The following is a 21,991-nucleotide window of genomic DNA, read 5'->3' as shown; positions in this document are numbered from 1 at the left end:
TCAAAGGGGCAAGAAGAAACAGCAGTGAAGTTTGTCAGTGGTGTGACTCAGGTACCTGAGCGTGGCAAGGGGATGCACAGCCTGGATGCTTCTTGTGAGGAGGGGCTGGAAAAAACCTGCTTGCCTTCTCTTGCTCTTTGCAAAAGGAGAGTCTCCAGGTGCTCCTCCTGCCCCCTGTTCCCCCTCAGCTCTGCCCACTCTGTTCCAGGTTACAGACACGTGTACCTGGAAGGCATAGAAGAGGCTTCCATCTTTGTCCATGTGGCCATCAATGACATCTGTGGTAAGGTGAGTGCCTCTGGGGGTGTGGCACAGCTTGGGCACGGGAGGGAGCTCACAGGGAAGCCCAGGGGGTGAAGCTCCAAGCCAACAGATTTGTTCACTCAGAGTAAACTTCATCTCCGTGCTTGTCACGGTGAGACCCTTCTGAACATCCACGGAGATGAAGAAAAATCATGGGGAAAGTTCCACCAGAGATTCCTGCAGTGCCTTTCTGGGGAGGCCACGGAGGAAGGTTATTTCCTTGCAGCACACACATTTATCTAAACCAGTCTGGTTGTGTCCAGCCCTGGAGGTGCACCTTGCTGAGCCAAAGCTGCACACCTGAACCCTCAGTGCTTGGTGCCTGCAAAGCTTGTGCTAAAAAGGCTCTGCCTGATGCTTTCGCATTTTAAATCTAATTAAATTCTTCAGGGTTGTTTGCTTGCGGTTTTTTCCATAACAACACTTAAAATGCAGAGGAAAAGTGATCCTTGTAATAGTTGTTGGGCATATTTACACTCTTTGTCTGTTATTAAGAGCGTGTTTGCTTCACATGCAGGAAAAATACAACTCAGGGTTCCATATCTAAATTCCCATGAAAGTAAAGCCCTGACTTCAAATTTTTCCTAGGCCAGCTGAAAACGAGAGAGCTTCTGTGCTCGCAGAGCACTGCATTTAGTGCCTTCTGCGGTATCAAAGTCAATGAAATTCAGGCAGCAAAGCATCTTGCAGAGCCTTGAGCAGCCCAGACCGAGCTCCCCGCGGTACCGAGGTGCAATTCCGGCACCACGACTGCAGGAGGAGGCATCCAACAGGCTGGGAATTCCCAGCTCCTCCTCGGGAGGGGCGTTAGAGCGGTCCTTAGAAAGGAGAACAGCTTTCTGAGCTGCCAGATTTCAATCCCCCGTTAGTTAACTGCTGGTGACAGCAGCGTTGGATGGAAGGGGCAGTGCTCGTAGTCTTTGTGAATGTTTGAAGTGTTTTCAAGTCAAATCTTCTTTGGCAAAATTGCAAGGCATTCTCTCTCCTTTTATCCTGACTTTGCTGAGCCTTTCATAATTATTTGCTCTTAGTGGCTTCTTCGTGAGCCACTGGCTGGTGATAACGTTTGCAGTGGGGTGACCTGCCCATTTAAACTTAAGCTATTTTGAGGACATAAGATTTTCTTGGTAGTGTTTAAACAACCAAAAGGCCCTTGTGTGTCACTGTGTCTCCTCCCTGTCCTTACCCATTACCCTCCAAACTACTGCACTGATCTGTTTTTCCAATTGCTTTACTCCCCTTTCATGTTCTGTTAGACATCCCTTATTGCTTCTCATTATCACTGCAGTCTCTTTGGGTTGGCTGGTGTTAAGAACCTGGTGCTGTGCACTGACATAATTAAAATATAGGGGTTTGGAAGGAAAGCTGGTATATGGTTGGTTTTTTTTAATTTATAATTTTTAATAAAAACTACTGAAAACATGGGACAAATATTACACAGCCCTTTCTGCTTTGGTCTCTCTCAATGACTTTCTACTTTGATTTTTGGTTAACAGAGTTCTGTCAAAACTAGAATTATTTCTCTGTTTCCCCTATCTTAATTATGGGCCAGTTAAAAATCAGCCCAGTTATCAGCCTGGTTTTACCCCTCCTTTATTAATCCAGAGACTCTAATGCAAACAGTAACCTTCAGGGGCGTTTTTATAAATGAAGATATCCCACCAGCTCAGAAGCTTGATATTACTAAAGCAGAGTCTTCAATTTTTTTTCACCTTCACTTGTGTGTAACTGAAATCCAGATTGCTTTGTTTCCTGCAGAGGCTTTTCTCTGTTTCTGTCTCTTCTGTGGTCTGTTCATGTATTGCAGAATTTTGGTGGTTTTCTAGGTGTGCCTATCTCTGAGATCCTCCCTCACCGTTATTTTGCCTTTGCTCTGTCTGTTTGTGATTTCAGTGGGCTTCTCTATGTCAAAAAAGTCTCCTTTTAGAAGCAGAGCGTTTTTAGACGCCTCGAAGGTACCCCCTCCTGTCCGGGGAGGTGCAGTGACACCACCACACACCTGCATGCCTTAATTGGTAGCTTCATTAGCATCCATGTTCCTTATTAGCATTTTCAAGCTCTCCAACCCGCGGAACATGAGTTGTGACATTTGACTTGGTCAGTTCTGTTGGGTCATTGGCAGCCAGAGAGCCCTCCCTGTGTGAGGCAGATCCAGGATAAAAGTCCCTCCATCCCTCTCTCATTTGTCTGAGTGTCTCCCTCTCCTGCCTTTTCTCTCGAGTGCAATAACTCAAACCCCCCCTTTCCCATGGAAAAGAACATTAACACTGAACACTTGCTAAACTGTGGAAAAGCCTCTTGTGCTGGTTTTCAAGTCTCCTGTGGAGAATGACACAGCCCTGCAGCAGCTGGGCTGGAAGCTGCAAGCACAGTGTCCTGGATCTCCCTCACAGCTGCTCTCTTTTTGGTTTTTTCCTTAGTTTAAAACTTTTTTTTCCCTAAGTTAACCGAATTTGCCTTTGGATTCTTGAATCACTCCACTGATTCAAGCAATAGTGTCCAGCTTAACAAAGCTGCACCAAACAAGCCAGAATGAACCTGGGACCCTGCACTGCGTGTCACCCATTCCATCAGTGCTTTCCTTTTCTTTTTGGTGGATATTATTTGTGTGTGTGTTTGTGTGACAATTTTTTCTGGGTTTTGCAAATATTGTCTCATTTTTATAGCAAAAATTCATGTACTTGCCAACTTGTCTCATAGTAAGCACAGTAATCGAAGCAGACTGTTCAATAACCTGGCTCTTACAGAAGGTTTCCCAATATTTAAATTACAATTTCTTTGCCTTGTATGGGAAAAATCAATCCCAACCTTCTTTATCTTATCCTGAGGGCCATTATAGGTCTCTTTTTAATCATGTGCTACTCACAGTGGAGATTGGCACGTGGTAACTAAACTTCAGTCAATTATAAAAGTAATATTGTGAATGCTCTCACTGGGCTGGGTGTCAGCAAATAAACCTCGATGCCACATGGCAGGTTGGGCAGGACATGGGGGGATAAAAGCAGCTTTTAGCCCGGGCTCTCTGCACAGGGCAGCCAGTGCCTGTCCATTAAGTCCTGCAGGGCAGAATTGGAAATGCAGGAACATGCACTCAAATATTTATTTGGGGGTGAGAGACCGTTGTAATTTAAACGAGACATTTCTGTGCCATTGTTTGGCACTGCAGAAACGTGACCTCCCATGACATCCCAGGGCACACACTGAACTGACCTCCCATGGCATCCCAGGGCACACACTGAACTGACCTCCCATGGCATCCCAGGGCACACACTGAACTGACCTCCCATGGCATCCCCGGGCACACACTGAACTGACCTCCCATGGCATCCCAGGGCACACACTGAACTGACCTCCCATGGCATCCCAGGGCACACACTGAACTGGCAGCAGTGCCAGCGGGGCCGGGGTGCTGAGCAGGTCCTGCCACGGGGCTCTGGCAGTGCCTCTCAATCCCTGGCTGATGGACCCGGGGTTTATCCAGCTGCTAAAGAGAGCCTGATCTAACTGGGCAACAAAGAGAGCAGAGGAGGAGCAGGTTAGCAGGGAAATACCTTTGTCTGCTGTGAGGGATTTGTGTGTACGAGGCTGTACCTGCAGAGCACCCAACACTGTGCTCCCAGCATTGGCCTCTCGCTGTAAAAGTTGGCAAGTGCACCTGGAATGCTCACAGGAATGCTGACACTGCTCCACTGACATGTCAATCACCTGTATGATGGTGGGAGATTCATGATGGTGAATTTGTATGTTTAGTGCTTTAATAAGTACTGAAGAATATGAAGAACTGTATTGTTACACTGACTAACTTCCCTTGTTTATGGTGTGTTTCCTCAGTGATGAAAACATACTCGAGTGTCTTTGGATAATGTTGTATGGTAGGAAATTACCATAGAAATTGAAATATTCGGTGATCATTTGCCTGCATATAGTTAAGTGCTATTCATGATAGTGCTCAATTCAATTGAAGGGTAAATCTCCTTTAGACTGAAAAAATATTCTATATTATGGCCAGTGTTTATTTCCCAGCAGTTCCTAGAGAATGCATTTCCAGCTTGTAATTTAAATGCATATGTTTTGGGTGAAACTGAGAAACTCTTCAGCTTTCAGAATGAGATCCTTGTAGACAGAAGTAATTCCTTTTTTATTACTTTGTCTTTTCAATATCTCTCATGTTTATGTAGATGTTGCAAGTAGCTACATGCTAGTAAGGGAATGATGGCAAATACAGAGATAAGTGTGGTTGGAAAATGTTATCTAAAAACATAACTGCCAAAAAAAAAAAGAGATGTGATGTTTTGCAAAACTGCTGTTAGTGATTTTTTCCATTTTCAGTCCCTGTCCTATTTCTGGTTTAGTTCTCATGCTGATGGCAGGAATATGGCAGGAGACTCCCTGTGTGGATGGTGGTTTGTTCATGAGCTCCAGCGCCCCAGGGCAGAGAGTTGTGTTTTGTGCAAAGGACTTTTTATATCAGTCCCTCTGTATTTGTCTTGCAGGCCAAACCGGCTCTAGGTCTAAAAGGGCTGTTTCTCAGAAGTCCAAAGCAGGCCTCTCTGGACAGTCATGCTGCTGGGCAGCTGCACCGCAGACCTTCCTTTAGCAGCCACCTGCTGCGGCGCACGGCCAGCGCCCCCACCAAGAGCCAGAAGAAGACCAAGAAGGGCTTCCCCGAGATCGCTTTTGACACCAAGGACACCGGCTGGGCCGGGGCCGGGGAGGACCGGGAAGGGGACGCCGCCTCCCAGCCCCGCTTTGTGCAAGAGCCAGAAAGTGCTTCTCCATCCCCAGCTCCCCGAGACGGCGCCGGCGGGGAGGCGCCCGGCCAGGGGGGGAAAGGTAAGGCCCAAGGGTCTGGCAAGGGCCAGAGCCAGAGCTGTGCCCGGGCGGGGGCTGCCCTCAGCGAGCCCCTGCCCCGGGCGCGGCGGGTGCGGCCGCAGGAGCCCCCGGGCGAGAAGCAGAGCGTGTTCGCCCGCTGCGCCATCAACAGCTCGGGCCGGATCGGCGTGGCCACCAACTGCATGAGGTGCATGATCGGCTCCAGGGACAGCCCCGACCTGGAGGGCCCGTGGGCAGAGCCCCCCGCCAGGCCCGCTGCCCACGGGCAGGGTGGCAGTGCCGCTGCAGAGGAGAGGGTCGAGCTCAGGACCTGGGTGGTGAGGGCCCAGCCCAGGCCCCAGGCAGACCTGCAGCCCCGCGGCAGCCCCGGCACTGCTGATGACCCCGGCAGCACCCAGCCTCTGGTGACCCCAGGGAAGAGGAGTGTTGACTCTAAATGTCACGGAATAAAGGCTCACTCCCGGCAGCGCTGGCAGGGCCAGTCAGGTGGCAAGTATGGAAGCACTGTCAACCTGGTTGCAGCCAGCAATGGCTCCATATCCTCCAACTCCAGCAGTCTAGAAAGCCTTGGAAGCCCAGAATTCCCCAGGCACTGGTCTGAACCTTCTCGAAGGCAAGTGGGCACCCTACAGAGGGAAATGAACGCCTTGTTCGTTCAAAAGTTGGAGGAAATTCGAAGTAAATCCCCTATATTCTTTACTGGTAAGACCAGATTTTCTTTACCCTTCCCCGCTGTAGATCACGTCGTCGTCTCAGCTTCTGCATTAGCATCTTTACTTAGAGGCTCCTCTATGTTGTTTGGCTGTCAAGAGCTCTTTTTTTTTTTTTTTTTTTAATTTTGGCAATGACAGAAAAAAAAAATCTGCATAAATATTTTTGTTTTATTTTTTGTAGACATGTCTGGTCTAGATCAGTCCTTTCCATGCCTAGTGAACCATCTGCAGTAGTAACACTGTCAGTAGTCTATGAGTGTTTGGGTTGTCTGTTCAGGGTTTTTTGTTTCCTTGCTTTTCTTAGTGAATGTGGTATGATGCTAAGTCAATTTTAAGATCCAAACCAGAGCATTGAGTGAGATTGAATATGGGAAACCCATATCAGCAAACAATATTTCCACTGTCAGTCTTTGTGTTTCACTGGGGTCTGACCACATCAGGAATGAGATCTAACGTGTTCCCTCCTCAAAGAACTTGCAGAAGTACTGCCATGAATTCAGGGATTCCTGGATGGAATTCCCTGCTCTGGGTTATTCAGGAGATCCCATTTTATAAGCACAGCTGCCCATTCTGATCCTAGATATGTAAATTCCCAGCATGCAAACATTTACGGATTCACTCAGTGCTCCATAGATGTGCCTGTGACCTGAGGGCACAGTTGCACAGCACAAAGCAGAGTGTGAGCTGATGTTCCCTGACATCAGCCAGCCTGGGCCACTCTTGGCATCTCCCATTGCAAAGCAAAATGTGTCCAGTTAGGGCAAAGCTGCTAAAACTGCCCCGTTTGAGAGTTGTTTCAAGGCAGAAATAGGTCTGTGGTCACTGGGACCGTGAACTGTGTGTTTGTAAAGATGGAAAATGGAACAGAGGCTATCAAAATATGAATTTTAATAAGGAAAATGGCTTTTTTTTCCCTCCTGATTTGGCAGGAAGGGGAATGAAGGGAAGAGATTTTGACAGGAGTTTTCTGTTTCATAGAATTGTAAAGAGGAAGTAAAGAAATAGAGTGTTTGGCTGTGACTCTAAGAGCTTCTCTTCAAATCCCTCCCCCTTGTCCTTAATTGTCCAAGGAATTTGAGCACTGATGGTTCCATTTTCAGGAACAGGGAAGTGACTTTGGTGCTTCTTAAGATGTAATTCTTCTCTTAGTAACAGATTCTGAGTGGGCTTCTTTGAAAGCCCCGTCCAGAAATTTGAGATATTTTATTTGTTTGATCAATTCAGTCTGGTTGGGTGTCCACAATTTTTCTTCTGTTTTTTTTTAATGCTTTTTTTTTTTTAGTGTATTTTTCCATTATCTGCTCTGAGCTTTTAGGAAAATACCAGGACAATGGGAGGGGAGATGTTTGCCGCTTCCCGTGACTTGCAGTTAATCCAAAGCAGCAGAGCTCTTTCTGTGCCTAAATTATTGGCATCAGGCTTTTCACAGGCTCTGAGTGGTGTGACATATGAAACCATTTCCCATTATCAGTGCCAGCTCCCCCGCCAGCCCCCCGAGCCACTAAACAAATATTGTGATATGCTTGAAATTTGATTAAATCCATCTGACTTCCCAAGCATGGAATCAGCAAACCCTCCAAATGGTGAAATGGTGCCTTGGCCTGGGTGCTGCTGGTGCAGTGACAACCCCTCTGTTCACACAAACAGCTCCCTTCCCATCCTGCAAGGCTGTGCCTTGGGCCAGGAAACCAAGGAAACAGCCCCTGGAGCGGGGCTGCACTTTGGAATCAACATTCTGCTGCTGGGAAGTGCCCCCAGGACAGGACAGGAAACTCCTTCTCCCTCTATGGCACAGCATTCCATTTGCTGGGGTTTTGCCTTCCAAGTGTGCCTTAGTCTGTGCTGGATGGGGAAAAGGAAGCTTAGTCTGATCAGCTCTGGGCTTTTCCTTACACTCCTCCAGACACTGGGAATCTGGGAGTGTTGGATTTTCCTTATGGGCACGTGTTCCTTCTTCCCTTCTGACACTCCCAAGTGATGCCATACAGGCCATCCAGGGGACAGTCTTTTCCTGTCACTGAGCTTCTGGTCGCTGTGCCGGGCTGGAAATCCTGGTGCTGAAGGAAAGGCAGGGATTTCCTGGGCATTTTTTGGTAGTGCAGGTGATTGTTTTTCCAAAGCAATAGGAGAGGGCTTTGTAGAAGGGGAGATCAGCTTCCTCTGAGCAACCTGCTCTAGTGGAAAGTGTCCTTGCCTGTGTCAGGGGTCTGAAACTAGATGGTTTCTGAGGTCCCTTCCAAGCCAAACCATTCTGTGATTCCACGACTCCATTCCCCAGTCCAGTGGAGTGCATTTCTTCAACACTAACAAAAATTGTTTGTCTTCTTCTAAGACAAAATAATGGACTTAATACTGTCCATTTGTGGATTCCATTGAGTGCTCTGGTTGGTCAGAAATTCTTAGGATCCTACAAACATGTGTGAATATTCCTGTGTGTCTCCTTTCCCTCCCTCAGCACTAATTTATCCTGTTATCTGCACCTGCCTTCCCTACATTAACTGGATTTTTCCTCTGTTCTGTCCTATTATTCGACATGCACACTCTCTCTCTAGTTAAGAACTGAAAGGACAAGCAAGTCAAAGGTAACTGTCTGCTGAGTGTCCCTGGTTCGAGCCCCTTGTTGCCTGTTTTCCTGGTTTGTGTTTGTTCCCTGCCCTGTAACTCCCTGCTCCTGTGTTCCTGAGGTGCTGTCTGTCTCTGTGGTGCTTTGTGAGCTCTGGAATGCATGACTGCCCCATGGTTTGGGGGTATGGGAAGTGGTGTGTTTGGCATGGTTGCTTTGGCCCTTAGGGTACAGCCCATAAATATTGCAGGGGGATGGAGCATTTCCTCCAGGGACTTGGTGGCTGCAGTGATTCCTCAGGGCTGTACTGTCAGCCTGCTGTTCGTGAACCCTCTGTCTGCAGAGCTTTTGAAAAAGGAGTTGCCAAGTTGTTTTTTAGGAGAACAAAGTCTGTTTAAAGTTTTTGGTTTGTTTTTAAAAGTCCCATTGCCAACATTCCACTGTGTCATCTGGACCATTTGTAATCTGCTCCACGAGTCCTGTGCTGCTTCTCTCCTGAGTAATTGGTCATTGCGATCGTGTCTGGTGGTTGGGCACTGCTGTTCTGATTATTGTTCATGGGCTGGCTGGGATCTGATACACTGACCTCTGGGAGAGCTGGAAGGAAGGGAAAGAGCCATTGAAGTGATGCTGGATAATGGAGGAAAGAAACTTAGTTTACAAAAGGGGACACAAAGGACACAAATTGCTGGGTACTGTTGTTTGATAGAAAACCAGAACAGTCATATGGTGCTGCTGTGCATGGACTGAGATTCCTGAAACAACAGGGCTTTGGGCAGCTAAAACCGAATGATCAGAGATTTTTGCTGCCTTTAGCCTGGCGTTTGAATTCATAAGTTATTTTAAGAATCATGATTAATATACACAATTACTGCCTTGAAAACAAAATGATAACACAGAAAAAATAAACCTTAGCATGAACTGTGATTTGTGAGAGGTAATTAACCCTGTATCTCTGTTTCTTTCTTTTTCCTCTCTCTCCATGCCTCCCCAGCAGACGTCTGCCGTTTCTCCATGCAGAGGTCAGTCACTTCTTTGTGCAGCCTAGAAACGATCACAGAGGAGCCAGTTCTTGCCAATGAAACCCATCACTGCAGCCTTGTCTTCCCTCTGCCCGTTACTCCCTACAGTGACTCTGAAGAGGGGTCTGTGTCTGACCATTCCACCGAGGCTCAATCAGAAGGAAGCAGCACATCCAACCAGCCTCAGGAATCTCCACTCACTAGAGAACAAAGGACAAACCTGGCTGCAGAAGACCAAGTGCAGGTTGTCCCAAGAGCAGCTGACACAAGTTTAGTAGCCCAGGAGGATGAGAGGACTAATGTGGCAGGATGTGTCTCAGAAGAAGGTGGCTGGACACGGGTGTGCAGTAAAGCTGAAGGTCAGTGTGGGTTGGCAGCACGTCCCCAGGAAGCCAGGCTGGCAGTGGCAGCAGATCACAGTGCTGGCCAACCTGCTGGAAACTGCCAGGAGCAAAACCACCAACCAGGGCAGGTATTAATGGACAGGAAAAGCACCTCTGAGTCCAAAGGGCTACAACTGGGGGCAGCAGCTGTTCTACCCCAGCAGAGCAACGGCACGAACAGCGCACAGGCAGGCACTCCCCAGAGGGGCTGGGCTGCTCAGGCTCTGCCTGTCCCTGTTGTGAGCTCTTACATGACAGCCAGGAGGGCCAAGAGCGCTGGCCCGAAGGCGTCAGAGCCCTCATGGCCGGCCCAGCCCGCGGGCAGCCCGTCCCCAGCAGCAGAGGTGTACTGCGATGCCACCCTCAACGACCGCATCTGGAGCAAGCTGGACGGCGGCAGCCACCGCGACAGCCTGTCCTCGTCCTCCAGCATGTCCTCCAACGACACCGTCATCGACCTGTCCCTCCCCAACCTGGCCCGCAAGAGCCTCCCCGACCTCGGCCTCCGCCAGGACCCCCTGGAGCCCCTGGCCCTCAGGAGGGGGCTGCGCCCGCGCTCGGCCACCGCCTGCAGCAACGAGATGCCCATGGTGAGCAAGAGCAAGTCCAACCCCAACCTGAGGTCCGGGCAGCTGCCGGCAGATGAACTGTGCCCTCGGCCTCTGGCCAGGAGCCCTCAGGACGCCTTCTCGTCCATCCCCAGAAGGCACACCTGGAGCAGGCTGTACATGGAGAGCCTCAGACAGTCTTCTAACAAATCCAGAGCACGTGATACGGTTGGGAACAACCAGGCAAAATCCAAGAGCCTGGGAGACCTCACCTCCGATGACATAGTGTGCACTTTTGAGAGCAAGTACCGCAGCATCAGCAGGAGCTTCGTCACGCGCTCCATGCGGGAGCAGCGCCGCTCCTCGGGCCTGAGGGCCCCCGTCAGGTCCCGGGACGAGCTGACGGAGCAGCTGAGGAAGCTGACAGCCTTCCAGCAGGAGAACGACATCACGTCCCCCATCAGCGTGGAGCCCGGCGAGTCGGAGGAGGAGGGGGAGAGCGTGGGGCTGCTGCGCCGCTCGTCCTCGCGCAGCCAGAGCCGCGTGCGCTACATCGCCAACAGGGCCCGGCAGGCCCAGGAGAGGCAGCGGCTGCAGGGGCTGGGGCAGCTCGGGGGGAGCCCCATCGAGGAGAGGGGCAACCCCGAGGGGGCCTGCAGCGTGGCCAGGGCTGTGTGCATGGACGTGGCTGCTCCCCCCGTGCTCCCCGCCCAGCCCAAGGCCCAGCCCGACTGCGACGCGGACACCGAGGTGTTCTTCATGCTCAAACTGTGACCCAGCAAGGCAATGTTTACACTCCTGTCACAGCAAACCACAGCCCTGAGGGGCACAGAGCAGCCTCCCATGGCCCAGTGCTTCCTGGCCTTCCCTCGCCTCCAAGGGTGCTTAATATCAGGACTCCAAAAGAATAGATGAGTATTCTTTTTTTAATTACACCTTTGCCAGCCTCCAGTTTGGCCTCCTTTGTGTGTGACCACTTCTTGCATCTGCAGTTTGCTCTGTGCAAATCTCCTGGTCTTTACTAATTTCAGTAATTCTTCTTACAATGGGTGACCTTGATGTTTAATAGCTCGATGTGATGCTAACGACAGCTAAGGTAAATTTTGGTCTTGCAAACTGTGGATCCATGAAAGGAGGCTGGACTTCAAATCATGTTCCCTGTTCTATTTTCTGGAAGAGTCTGAGGCCTCTGAGGGTGTCTTCTCTGGAAAATAGTCAGAATTGCAGTGGGATTAATAATGTAGTAGATAAAGTCTGTCTTCCATCATGGACCTGCTTATTTCAGTGAAAATCCATATTTTCTCTTTGAAGAAGAGCTCTCTTGTTCCAAAGCAATGCTTTTTTAAACCCGGCTTGTTTATATATATAAATATATATATATATATGTATAGATCTGTATGTCTGCACCTGTGTGGGCACATGCACACCCTGAACCTGAACTGTGGCTGGTCCTTGTCCCAAGGCATCATCTGAGGGAATGAGACAGGAGAGAGAAGGGAATGGGAAAAACCAGACAGGAAATACCTTCTGCCTGGACTTGAGGAATGGCTGAGGAGCATGCTGGTCTCCTCTTGGAACAGCACTGTCCCTTCTGATGGTATTTTACCAATGCTGCTGTACATAGCACTTTTGGGATGAATTTTACTATTTCTGTATTGCACTGCCATGCAAAATTTTCAATGATATGTTTAAAAAAGAGAGATATTTAATTTTTTTAGATGGACATATTTAGAATTAAATAACAGCCTAAACAGAGTAATAATTTTCCCTCCCCACTTTTTTTTACTTCCTATTTTTAATGTTGTCGTGTCCCCCCCCAATTATGATGTCATTTATTATAGATGTACATTTTATCAGTAATGGAGAGCAATGTTTACTGAGATGCATTTAAAGAGAAACAGAGGTTTAATTTTATTTCAGGCTGCATAGAGTCCCTATTATTGAGAGGGTATTTTGCCTTTGTAATGATTCTTTTGCGTATATTGCAAAATCTAAAGATTTGTTTGTAAAACCACCCTTACACTACTAAAATAAACATATTTAACCTTCCAGCTGTTGACTCGGTAGCTGTAACAAAACACTGCGGTTTGTGATACACAAACACGGTTAATTTCACCTGCTGTGTTTGAAAACTTCCTTTGTGGCTGACATTTCGTTTTCCTCTTTTTCAGAGCCGTAGCCAGTTCAGACCCAGCTCAGGTTTTCTCAGGTCCAGCAGAACACGTGCAAGTCTTGGCAGGGACTGACCTCCTGTTGTGTGAGCCTGGCTGGGAGGAGGGAAATTCCAGGGGAGCTCTGTAATTAGCAGCCAAACAGAGAGAATCCAAGGAGCCAAAGGATTCTCTCACAGCTGTGCCAGTAGCACTGGTGGCCCCGCTGCATCACTGAGGAGCTTTGAAGTCTGGCTGGAAATGCTGCAGCCAAGTTTTGCTCCTCACTTGTCTCATTCAGAGCTCACTTCTGTTCCTGTCACAGCAAAGTGCACAGTGCTGGCTGTTCCTCAGCTCACACTCCCCCTGGAAGGGCTGTCACTTCCCTGGGGGCTGAGAGGAGTTCTTGGCTCTAATTTTAGTATCACTTGGCACTTCCAGCGTTTAAACCCTGAGATATCACAAAGTAAGGTAACTTTGTGGTGTCAATGATTTGGAAGAGGGCTGGAGGGGTTTAATTCTCTGACTAAACCTTTTCAGATGGTCCTCAGTATGTTTTGCTTAAAAATGTTCCCTCAGTTTTGCACCCTGGCTCAGATCTTCACTGCTTGTCCGCAGGATTTAGGTGAGAGGCCCTTGAAGTTTGTGCAGCACAGGTTTGGAAAGGTGCCCTGAGGTGACCCCACAGTATCACTGCAGTCCCTGAAGGAAAGGAGGTACATGTGCAGCAGAATGTGTGATCTGCCCAGACGAGCCTCACACTGTGTCTGAACACAAAGCAAATCTCATTAACATTCTCCAGACGAAAAAGTCACTCATGTAAAACTTCAGCTTTGGGCTGAAAAGCTGCAGGGAGTTGCTGCTTTTTTTAATTTTAATGCTTTTTTAACTTTAATGTCGAGTACATGCAGCTCACCAGCTTTAGGAAGATAATGTTCCAAAGGCCCAGGTGCCCCCTCAGCCCGGGCTGGTCCTGCAGAAGCCACTCCTCCTCTCCCAGCTATTTAAACCAGCACGGGATGCCTGGGATCTGAGCTTGTCCTGTGCCCAGCCATCGAGCTGCTGCTGCCCAGAGCGGGACAGACGGACCAGGAGAGGCTGAAGGAGCTGCTGTAGGTGAGAAACTGCCTCCAGTCTGTGCTCTGGGTCACCTGGAAGGGTCAAACCTGGTGCCCCGGGCTCCTTCCCGGCTGAAGGGTGTCCATCCCTCCCGCTGTGCCTGCTGCCTTCCTCCAGAGCTGCTCTCAGGGACTGACAGGGACCTTTTGGGTGCATTTGGAAAGGCTGAAAACCTGAGGAGTGAGAGCTGACTCCAGCAAAGGGACTTCTAAAATCCCTTGGTTTTGCTGTCAAGCAGGAGAGAGCTCTGTGCTGCTCAGGTGGGTGTGAGGGATGTGCAGTGGTTCATTCAAGCACTGTGGAAGGAGCTCTTTGCACCCTGGGAGCAAATTAACCCCCCCTGCCCTCCCGGTTTTCTCCCCAGCTGATTCTTTTTGTTAGATGGTTCTGGTACTAAATTAGAACTAGGGATGTGTATTAGCCTGTGCAAAAAACGTCTTTTTTACAGGTTTACACTGCACTTGTTCTCTCAGCTAGTCAGAAACCAGCGTGTTAACAGCTCTTTCCTTTCAAGGTGATGCCAGCAATGTATAACCAGCTCTGATTTAAGTTTTGTTCTTTGAAGGAGGCCACTTCAAAGATGATCTTGGAGCATGTACCAAATTGTAAGGGAAAAGGAGGAATAATTTAGGTTAAATCTCCCAGGAGAAGTGCATTTCCTCCCTGCCTGGAGATGCTGCTGTGTTTCCTTTACCTGCCTGGGTGGGTGATGTACCTGCTCAGTTTTTGTGCTGCCACAGGTAGCAACCACTTTTTGGAAAATGTTGGCTGCTGCACAGCTCCTTTGCTCTGGTCCTTTCACAAGGATTGAAATATTCCCACCTGGAAGGGTTTTTTTTTACAGCAACGAGATCAGCACTGAAATTTAACCCAGAAAAAAAAAATTCTTCTGTTTAGATTTTATTAATTTCTCTCATTAGGTGAAAAATATAGAGAAAATGAGTGAGGGAAAGTACTGAGCTGTAATGGCAACAGTTTTCACAGGAGTGTAGGTTTAGATTTAGGTTTCCTAAAATCTAATGAGGTGACATAACTGAAGGCAGTGTTTTGAGCATCAGGCAGAAGCAAGTAATACCACATGTAGGATTTTTTTGTCTTTATACTCTCATATATGGTAAGTTTTCTCGGGCACTTTTAATTTGTTTTTTAATAATTTCTGGGGAAATGATGTCCTGAACCTTGTTTGACACTATGGCAACAAATACAATCCAGAATATTGGAGCATTTTGAGGCTTAGTACAACCTTGGCATTGATTGGTTTTGCTCACTTTGTTGCTGATTTACAATGTACAGTTATTTAAAGCCCTGCAGAAAGTTTGTTGCAGAATTCGAGATTTTAAAAAAGTTAATAAAAGGGCCTGATTTCACCCCGGGATGAGGAACTGCAGGACCAGCTTTAACTGCTTGCCTTTCACCCCCAGCCGGAAGGTTCCTGCAGGCAGGAGGAATTTCTGCTCCCATGGCCAAAGGTCTTCCCTTCACCCTCCATGTGGTTACAGCCCTGCTGCTCCTGAGGGAATCGAGCCAGGCAGGTGAGGAAGGTGATCCAGAAGGGCTGGCTGCACCCACAGCTCGTTTGGTTCTTCTTTAGAGCGTTAATTCTTCCAGTCTTTAACTCCCTGTGCTTGCAGGATTGTGTCCTAACCTGAGGGTTTGCTTTATTGGTTATTGTGAGATCCCCAGGGCTCACCCCGTGCCAGCCTCTGACTGGCACCTCACCCCCTTGTGAGTGCTGCTGCCAATGTCCCTGCTGCTGCTGCTGAGCATCAGATGGCAAAGACCAGGGGGATGAAAAGGCCAGAAAAGGGTGGTTGGGTGTCCCTGAACACCATTACTGGGGGTAAACTGCACTTCTGGGAGCTGACTGTGCCTCGAGCTGCAGCAGGATGAGCTGAGGATGGGGAGGAAATGGAGGTGAGGGGCCAGTTCTGAGCAGTCCTACAGCCTTTTCCCAGGACAAATCTCCCACTGGAAGGCTGGGCATGCCCAGGGTACGAGGGGCAAGGGAAAGGCAGAGCTCTGCAGCCACAGCCAAGAATGGAGGGATGAGCTCCTCTCCTTGTGCTTCTGTCCCCCTCCCAGTGAGGCCCCGACCATGGGAGGTGTCCCTGCCATGAGCTCGGGGTTGGTGCTGCAGTTTGGTCCCTCCTGGGCCTTTCAGGAGGTCTCACAAAGGGGCTTTGAGCAGCTGCACCCCTGGGGGAGCTGCAGCCCTCAGAACACACTGTTTTCTTCCAAGAAACCCCACAGGTCTTCAAAAAGGGGCCTCAGAAAGCTGTTACTGGCTTAAATAAGTTTCTAAAGGGAGACAAGAGAACTCCTTTGTGAAGATTTCCAGCTCCCATGGAGAACTGTGGTGGAGAGGGGAAAAACAGGTTTTGTTTTGCAATAATGTTGAGTTCAGCAAGAGGCCAGAAAATGCAAACCCAAAAGAGGAATAGTAAATACATAATGAATGAATATGCTGTTATATTTAATGAGAAACTCACAGCTTTTGCTCAAAAGAGTGAAAACACCCTACATTTTTTTTTTTTTATCTTGAGGGATTTTTGGCTTTTGCACTGTGAATTCTTTGATTCCAAGGAGCAGTGCTAAGCATATTCCAGAAAAATCATCCTGGGCAATTAATGAGCCATATATTGACAAAATTGTGTCTTTAATTGTGTGTCTCAGATGCAGAACTTGTCACTAGTAGGGGAAGGGAGGAGTAAGAAAACCCAGTGTCTTGGAACTGGCTGGTGAGGAGCTTCTGGCTGTTCATGGGGCTTTTCCTCAGGGGATGGACATGGCTTGGCAGGAATGGGGGGAATCAGGTGTGTGAGGAAGCAGCAGAGCTGGTCCTTCCCCTCCTCAGGGGGGGCAGTAGGGAAACAAATGGACTGTGCAGGATCCATTCCCCAGGGGTGGGTGACAATCAGAACCTCCTGCAGCCCCACTCGGGCTGTTCTGTCTCTGCTTCCCTTTCTGCTGTGGAGGAGGAATCAAACCCAGGAGCCTGTGAGTCAAGGGTGAATGTTCTCTTTGTTGAAGTGCACTATGAAATGGGGGTGTGAAATGTCACTTTCTGTAAATAAAAGCCTGGCAAGAATCTGATTTTGTTGTGGTGTTTTTCCAGGAGCTGGGAGGAATGATGATGCTGTGAGTAAGGTATGTGTAAGTTCATTGGTGCAGAGTTACTAATGAAGGTGTAGGTGCCAAAGGTCTTAATTGAGAAATAGATGTGGTCGTGTTTTAAATATACTGTTCATGGATGGCTGTGTGTCTATGCTTTTTTTTTGTATCTTGAGCTCAGTGTTCACACAGAAGTGAATCCATGTTTCCTTGCCTCCTGTTCTCAGGTTTCCTACTGTTCTGTGTCTCCTGGAATTGCTCTCTAATGAGACCCTAATTGGCTGCTAACTCTTGTCTGCAACGTGAATTTCTCTCTTGGGAAGGCTCTACCACTATCTGAAGAATTGTGACAACATTTAAAGTGATTTTTTATTCGGAGCAGGCACTAAAGTGCAAGGCCTGTGACTTGTTGCTGCCGGGGAGCAGCGGTGTGAGGTCACTGCAGCTCAGGGGCAGGTTCAGGGCTGGTTGAACTCACACACCCCTGACACCCCCGGGCTGTCAATTAAGCCCCAGCCTGGTGGGGCCATGTCTGGGCTTTTGAAATCCAACTCTTCCTTCCTTTTTTTTTGATTTGCAGGGCGTTGACTCAAGGGGACAAACTGAGGGGCTTCCCACCCTGACCGTCACCACGATCCTGGTAAGGCAGTGACACAGAGGCAGGGGCAGAGCTGGGGTTGCACTGGCACCTTTTTCCCCATCCATATATTTACAGGTGGTTTTTTGGGCTGGCTTTGACACTTATGTCCTTGTTTGGGGGTGTTTTGTGGCTGTGAGGGGGTGTTTTGTGGCTGTGGGGTTGTTTTGTGGCTGTGAGGGGGTGTTTTGTGGCTGTGGGGGTGTTTTGTGGCTGTGAGGGTGTTTTGTGGCTGTGAGGGTGTTTTGTGGCTGTGGGGGTGTTTTGTGGCTGTGGGGGTGTTTTGTGGCTGTGGGGGTGTTTTGTGGCTGTGGGGGTGCTGCAGCCCTGTGTGTCCCCCTGCACAGGAGGATCCCTACGTGATGGTGCGGGGGGCAGAGCTGGAGGGGTACTGCATGGACCTGCTGGGGGCCCTGGCGGGGATGCTGCGCTTCCAGTACCGAGTGAAGGTGGTGGGGGACGGGCAGTACGGGGCCGTGTCCGCCGGCGGGAACTGGACCGGGATGATCGGGGAGATCCTCAGGAAGGTAACTCTGTGCTCCTGACCAGCTGCAGCTCTTGGGCTTTGTTAGTTGGCTCAGTTATCCCGCCTGTGGTGCAGGACTAATGGCCAGCCAGGCTTGGAGCTGGTTTTGGCCCAGAACACGGATATGGGAACTGGCACAAGGAGACAGTGGCCAGGGCAGGAAATGGTTGTTGCACCAGGGCACTCCCAGTGCAGTGCTCGTCTGCCTCAGGGGCTGCCTGGCTGTCCCTGCACTCAGAGATCTCAGGCATCTTGGCAAAACTTACCTTGGACTGGGTCCCAGGGTGAGACTTGTCCCTTGCAGGATGGCAATAATGCCTCAGGCTCTTCCAGGAAGGAAGAGTTACCCCCTGAGGTGCCATTCCCTGTGGCTGATGTTCTGCCATCTGTGGGTGGCCTTTCAGTTAAACCTCTGGGCCCCTCTGCCCTCCCTCTGTGCCCAGCCCCGAGCCCTGCCAGGGGAGCAGCTGTTTGAGGGGCAGAGCTGCTCATGGGGCCGGAGGGTTGATCCTCTCCTCTCTCCTCCTGCAGGAAGCCGACATTGCAGTGGCCCCACTGACAGTCACCTCGGCCAGGGAAGAGGTGGTTTCCTTCACCACCCCCTTCCTGCAGACTGGCATTGGAATCCTGCTTCGGAAGGACACGGTCTCTCAGGAGATGTCCTTCTTCCACTTCCTGTCTCCTTTCAGCAAGGAGACCTGGACAGGCCTTTTATTTGCTTACCTGCTGACATGCTGCTGCCTCTTTCTTGTCGCCAGGTATAAATTAATTGTTTCACAGAGTTTGTTCAAGTCAGGGGCTTTCTCAGCTATGAAGAGATTAGTTTTTAAGAAAGGTCCAGGAAGCATTTTGCTTTGAGGAACCTTCTGTACAGGTATAGTACCAGGGCTCACAAAGCTTAAGTCCTGTCAGATTAAGCCAGCATGAGGAGTAGGATCTCCCCAGGAGGAACACCAGATCCCTCGATGTGGATTATTTATATTTTTTCCCCGTGAATGTCTGGGTTTTTCCTGTCATTTTCCCCCAGACTGAGCCCCTGTGAATGGAATGAGCCAAAGAATGAAGAGAACCACTTTACCTTCCTGAACAGCCTCTGGTTTGGAGCAGGAGCACTCGCCCTGCAAGGTGAGCTGGGAGGGTGAAGCAGCTCTGGGTGCCTCTCCCTCCACACGTCCCCTCCCTGTGATTCCTGTCTCCCTGTGCTGCAGGAGTGACCCCCCGGCCCCAGGCGCTCTCGGTGCGGGTCGTGGCCGTGGTGTGGTGGCTCTTCACCCTGGCCCTGCTCGCCGCCTACATCGCCAACTTCACCGCCCTGCTGAGCTCAGGCAGCGAGCAGCTCCCCATCCAGACCTTCGAGGACCTCGTGAAGCAAAGGAACCTGGAGTTTGGGACTCTGGAGGGCTCCTCTACCTTCTACTTCTTCAAGGTGCAGAGAATCTCCCTGAGCACACACACAGGGGCTGAGCTGCCCAGCTCGTGCCTTAGAACACCCTCGTCACTCTGTGTTTTCCTGGAACACTTCAATAATAGGATTGTTGTTCTGTTTGTCTCTCCTTCCCCCTTTTCTCACAGAAAAGCAGGCAGAGTGCTCTGTTTTTGTTGTGTGTTCTCCTTTAGAAAGCACCTCTGCCCTTCAGGAGCTGTCCCTGTGTGCTTTGACCAGGAGGTGCTGCCTGAGACACCTGTGCCCCTGTAATGCTGTGTCAGGGACAGTCTGTGATCACCAGGGCTCACAGGGGGCTCAAGGGGCAGTGCTTTAAGTGCTCTTGTTCTCCAGATTGTTTCACAACCCCTGCACATTCATGCACTTTTTTGGGTGATTGTTTCCCACCTCGGTTTGACATCTGGATTTTTGGGCTGCAGAACTCCAAGAACCCCATCCACCAGATGATCTACGAGTACATGGAGAAGAGGAGGGAGCACGTGCTGGTCAAGACCTACCAGGAGGCCGTTCAGCGCGTGATGGACTCGAACTACGCCTTCATCGGGGAGTCCATCTCGCAGGACCTGGCGGCCGCCCGGCACTGCAACCTCATCCGGGCCCCCGAGGTCATCGGGGCGCGGGGCTTCGGCATCGCCACCACCCAGGGTGAGTCCTGTGCCCCACACCCCCTGCCCACGGGGGTCAGGCTCTGCAGGCCCACACGGGCAGAGCAGAAGGCCTGGGGTAGCCAAGGCCTGGGGTAGCCAAGGCCTGAGCCTGCGCTGACACAGGGCAGGGGATGGACAGACAGAACCACGGCTGGGTCACCGGCAGGGAATTCTCACTGGCACCCAGCGACTTCCTCTGAACTGTAATGAGCAAATGCTCCCCTCTCCCTGGGGTGTCCTGGTTCCTGTGGGTGTTTGCTTCTGCCTTGGTCCCAGGAGTGCCGAGCTCCCACTGCAGGGAGCAGTGGACAGGTTGCTCCTGTGGGGCCTGACTGCTGGTCCTTCCCAAAGTTCCCACAGCTCTGTGGCCAGGACAGGGTGGTTGGTAGTTGTGTTCAGTGAACACCTGCACACGGGCTGGCCCCACTGGTGGTGGAGCAGCGTCACCAACAGGGTGACAGTGGCTGGGATCTCCCCCATCCCTCTCTCCCTCTCCCTCTCAGCCTCCCCCTGGACCAAGCCCCTGTCCATCGCCGTGCTCAAGCTGCGGGAGCTGGGGGACCTGGACTACCTGCGGAACAAGTGGTGGGAGAGCAGCTGCCTGCGGCAGAGCCGGGACCGCTGGAGCCCCCTGGAGCCGCCGGCGCTGGGGGGGCTCTTCCTGGCCCTGGGCGTGGGCCTCGCCCTCGGCGTCCTGGCGGCCCTGGCCGAGCTCTCCAACAGCAGCCGCCTCACGGCCGGGCACGCCAAGGTGGGTGTGGGTGTGGGTGTGCCTGTCCTGCCAGCCCTGTCCCTCCAGGGCTGCACCTCCATCCTGCCCTGCTCTTCCTGAGGGGGAAGGAGGCCATGCCGTGTGTTCATCCCTTAAAGCACCAACGTTTCATAGCTGGGGCCCTGGGATGGTTTTGTAGCCTGAGCAGGACAACAATTATAAAACAACCCCCCACATCCCCCCCAAAAATTGAGCAGAGACATTACCTGCAGTCCCAAGGCAGCCAAACTCATTCTGATGTGCTGGGGGTAACAGAGGACAGCAATGATCAGTAACAAGTTTATTCTCAGTTATGGCTGTTCTTAAGTCATTTGACAAGCAGGAAAAGACACGAAATGGAACTGCACCAGTGTCTGAGTGGGCCCCTTGGTGCTCCTGTTCCCCATCCATCCCAAGGGCCGGGCTGTGCACATGGAAAAGGGACAGAGAACAACCCACCCACCCCTCTCTCCCCTCCCTTCTGTCTTTCAGAAATCTTGTTGCTCTGTTTTCATAGAAGAGATCTGCACCCGTCTACGTATAAAAGAAAAGGCCAGACCCAGCCAGGAGACGTCAGGAAAGGCAAATGCTTAGGAGTGTTTTGCTGAAGGGATGGGCCTGTGTTAGGGTTGTACCATGTTCATGTCCTAGGAGCTGTGTCAGTGTAAAAGATGTTTTTCTGCTAGTCTAGAGTAGTGGTTTTCTAATTACACACAGAGCACTTCTGGAGAGGTGGTGGAGCTGGATACAGAAGGAAATCAAGTGGCTTGGAAGAATTTTAAATTGACAGAGGATAGAGTGGAACTGTGACAGACAAGGGAGTGAAGGGCCTGGTAGAACAGAGCTGAGCTGGCCAGTGGTGGATCCATGTCTAGGTTAGGAGTTTACCCTGTAAGTCCATAAATGCCTGTAGGAGTAAGTGACTGGGGACAGGTTAATGGGAAGCCTCTGCTACTAATTAGTGTGTGAGGTGCAATCTGGGAACATTAAAGCTCTTGTCCGACTGTTGTGATCAGGAACAACAGCTTAAGCAATTCAGCTATAAATAGCCTGTGTTCCCTCTCTGAGCAGGAGATGCTGGTTGTTGGGAAGGTCATTCCTAAATCAGAACTGACAGTGCTGTTGTGGAACCTCAAACAGGCCTTCCCTACATCCCAACCCCAGGAAGGGGAGCCCCTGCCACTAAGGAACCACTGGAGTTAAGGAATTCCAGATGTGGGCTTGTCCTTTGTCCCTTCCCA

At 50.2% G+C, this 21,991-nt stretch overlaps 2 protein-coding genes across 4 annotated transcripts in view; both read left to right on the top strand.

The window, feature by feature from the left end:
- PLCH2 (phospholipase C eta 2) overlaps positions 1-12,927 on the top strand; it is a 73,436-nt gene extending 60,509 nt beyond the window's left edge. The window contains exons 24-26 of the mRNA XM_051786580.1: positions 209-288; positions 4,797-5,838; positions 9,410-12,927. Coding sequence (XP_051642540.1) covers positions 209-288; positions 4,797-5,838; positions 9,410-11,139 — 2,852 coding nt within the window. The 3' untranslated portion in view covers positions 11,140-12,927. The remainder of the gene's footprint in view (positions 1-208; positions 289-4,796; positions 5,839-9,409) is intronic.
- Positions 12,928-15,061: 2,134 nt separating this feature from the next.
- Positions 15,062-21,418, top strand: LOC127470747 (probable glutamate receptor). 3 transcript variants are annotated; one of them, XM_051786585.1, is made up of 10 exons: positions 15,062-15,166; positions 16,750-16,772; positions 17,326-17,385; positions 17,730-17,909; positions 18,440-18,666; positions 18,936-19,033; positions 19,117-19,334; positions 19,772-19,997; positions 20,503-20,750; positions 21,243-21,418. In XM_051786585.1, exons 1-10 carry the CDS (start codon positions 15,094-15,096, stop codon positions 21,342-21,344), a joined length of 1,455 nt encoding a protein of 484 aa, XP_051642545.1. In that variant the 5' UTR covers positions 15,062-15,093; the 3' UTR covers positions 21,345-21,418. The 3 variants fall into 3 exon arrangements, with proteins under 3 accessions (XP_051642545.1, XP_051642543.1, XP_051642546.1); XM_051786583.1 differs by having other exon boundaries at positions 15,071-15,166; positions 16,750-16,781; XM_051786586.1 differs by lacking the exons at positions 15,062-15,166; positions 16,750-16,772 and adding an exon at positions 16,815-17,142.
- The last annotated feature ends 573 nt before the right edge of the window (positions 21,419-21,991 follow it).

This window comes from Manacus candei, unplaced genomic scaffold, assembly GCF_025592945.1.
Source record: "Manacus candei isolate 608988 ecotype Guabito, Panama unplaced genomic scaffold, ASM2559294v1 h1tg000022l, whole genome shotgun sequence".
NCBI lineage: Eukaryota > Metazoa > Chordata > Aves > Passeriformes > Pipridae > Manacus > Manacus candei.
The sequence above is the reverse complement of the archived record's forward strand: the minus strand, read 5'-3'. Positions and strand labels throughout refer to the sequence as shown.

Excerpts from the sequence above, each read along its gene's own strand:
- LOC127470747 (XM_051786583.1), top strand. The coding sequence starts at position 15,094 with ATGGCCAAAGGTCTTCCCTTCACCCTCCATGTGGTTACAGCCCTGCTG. Across the intron at positions 16,782-17,325 it reads ATGATGATGCTGTGAGTAAG|GGCGTTGACTCAAGGGGACA; the intron begins GTATGTGTAAGT and ends TTTGATTTGCAG. Across the intron at positions 19,335-19,771 it reads CTACCTTCTACTTCTTCAAG|AACTCCAAGAACCCCATCCA; the intron begins GTGCAGAGAATC and ends TTTGGGCTGCAG.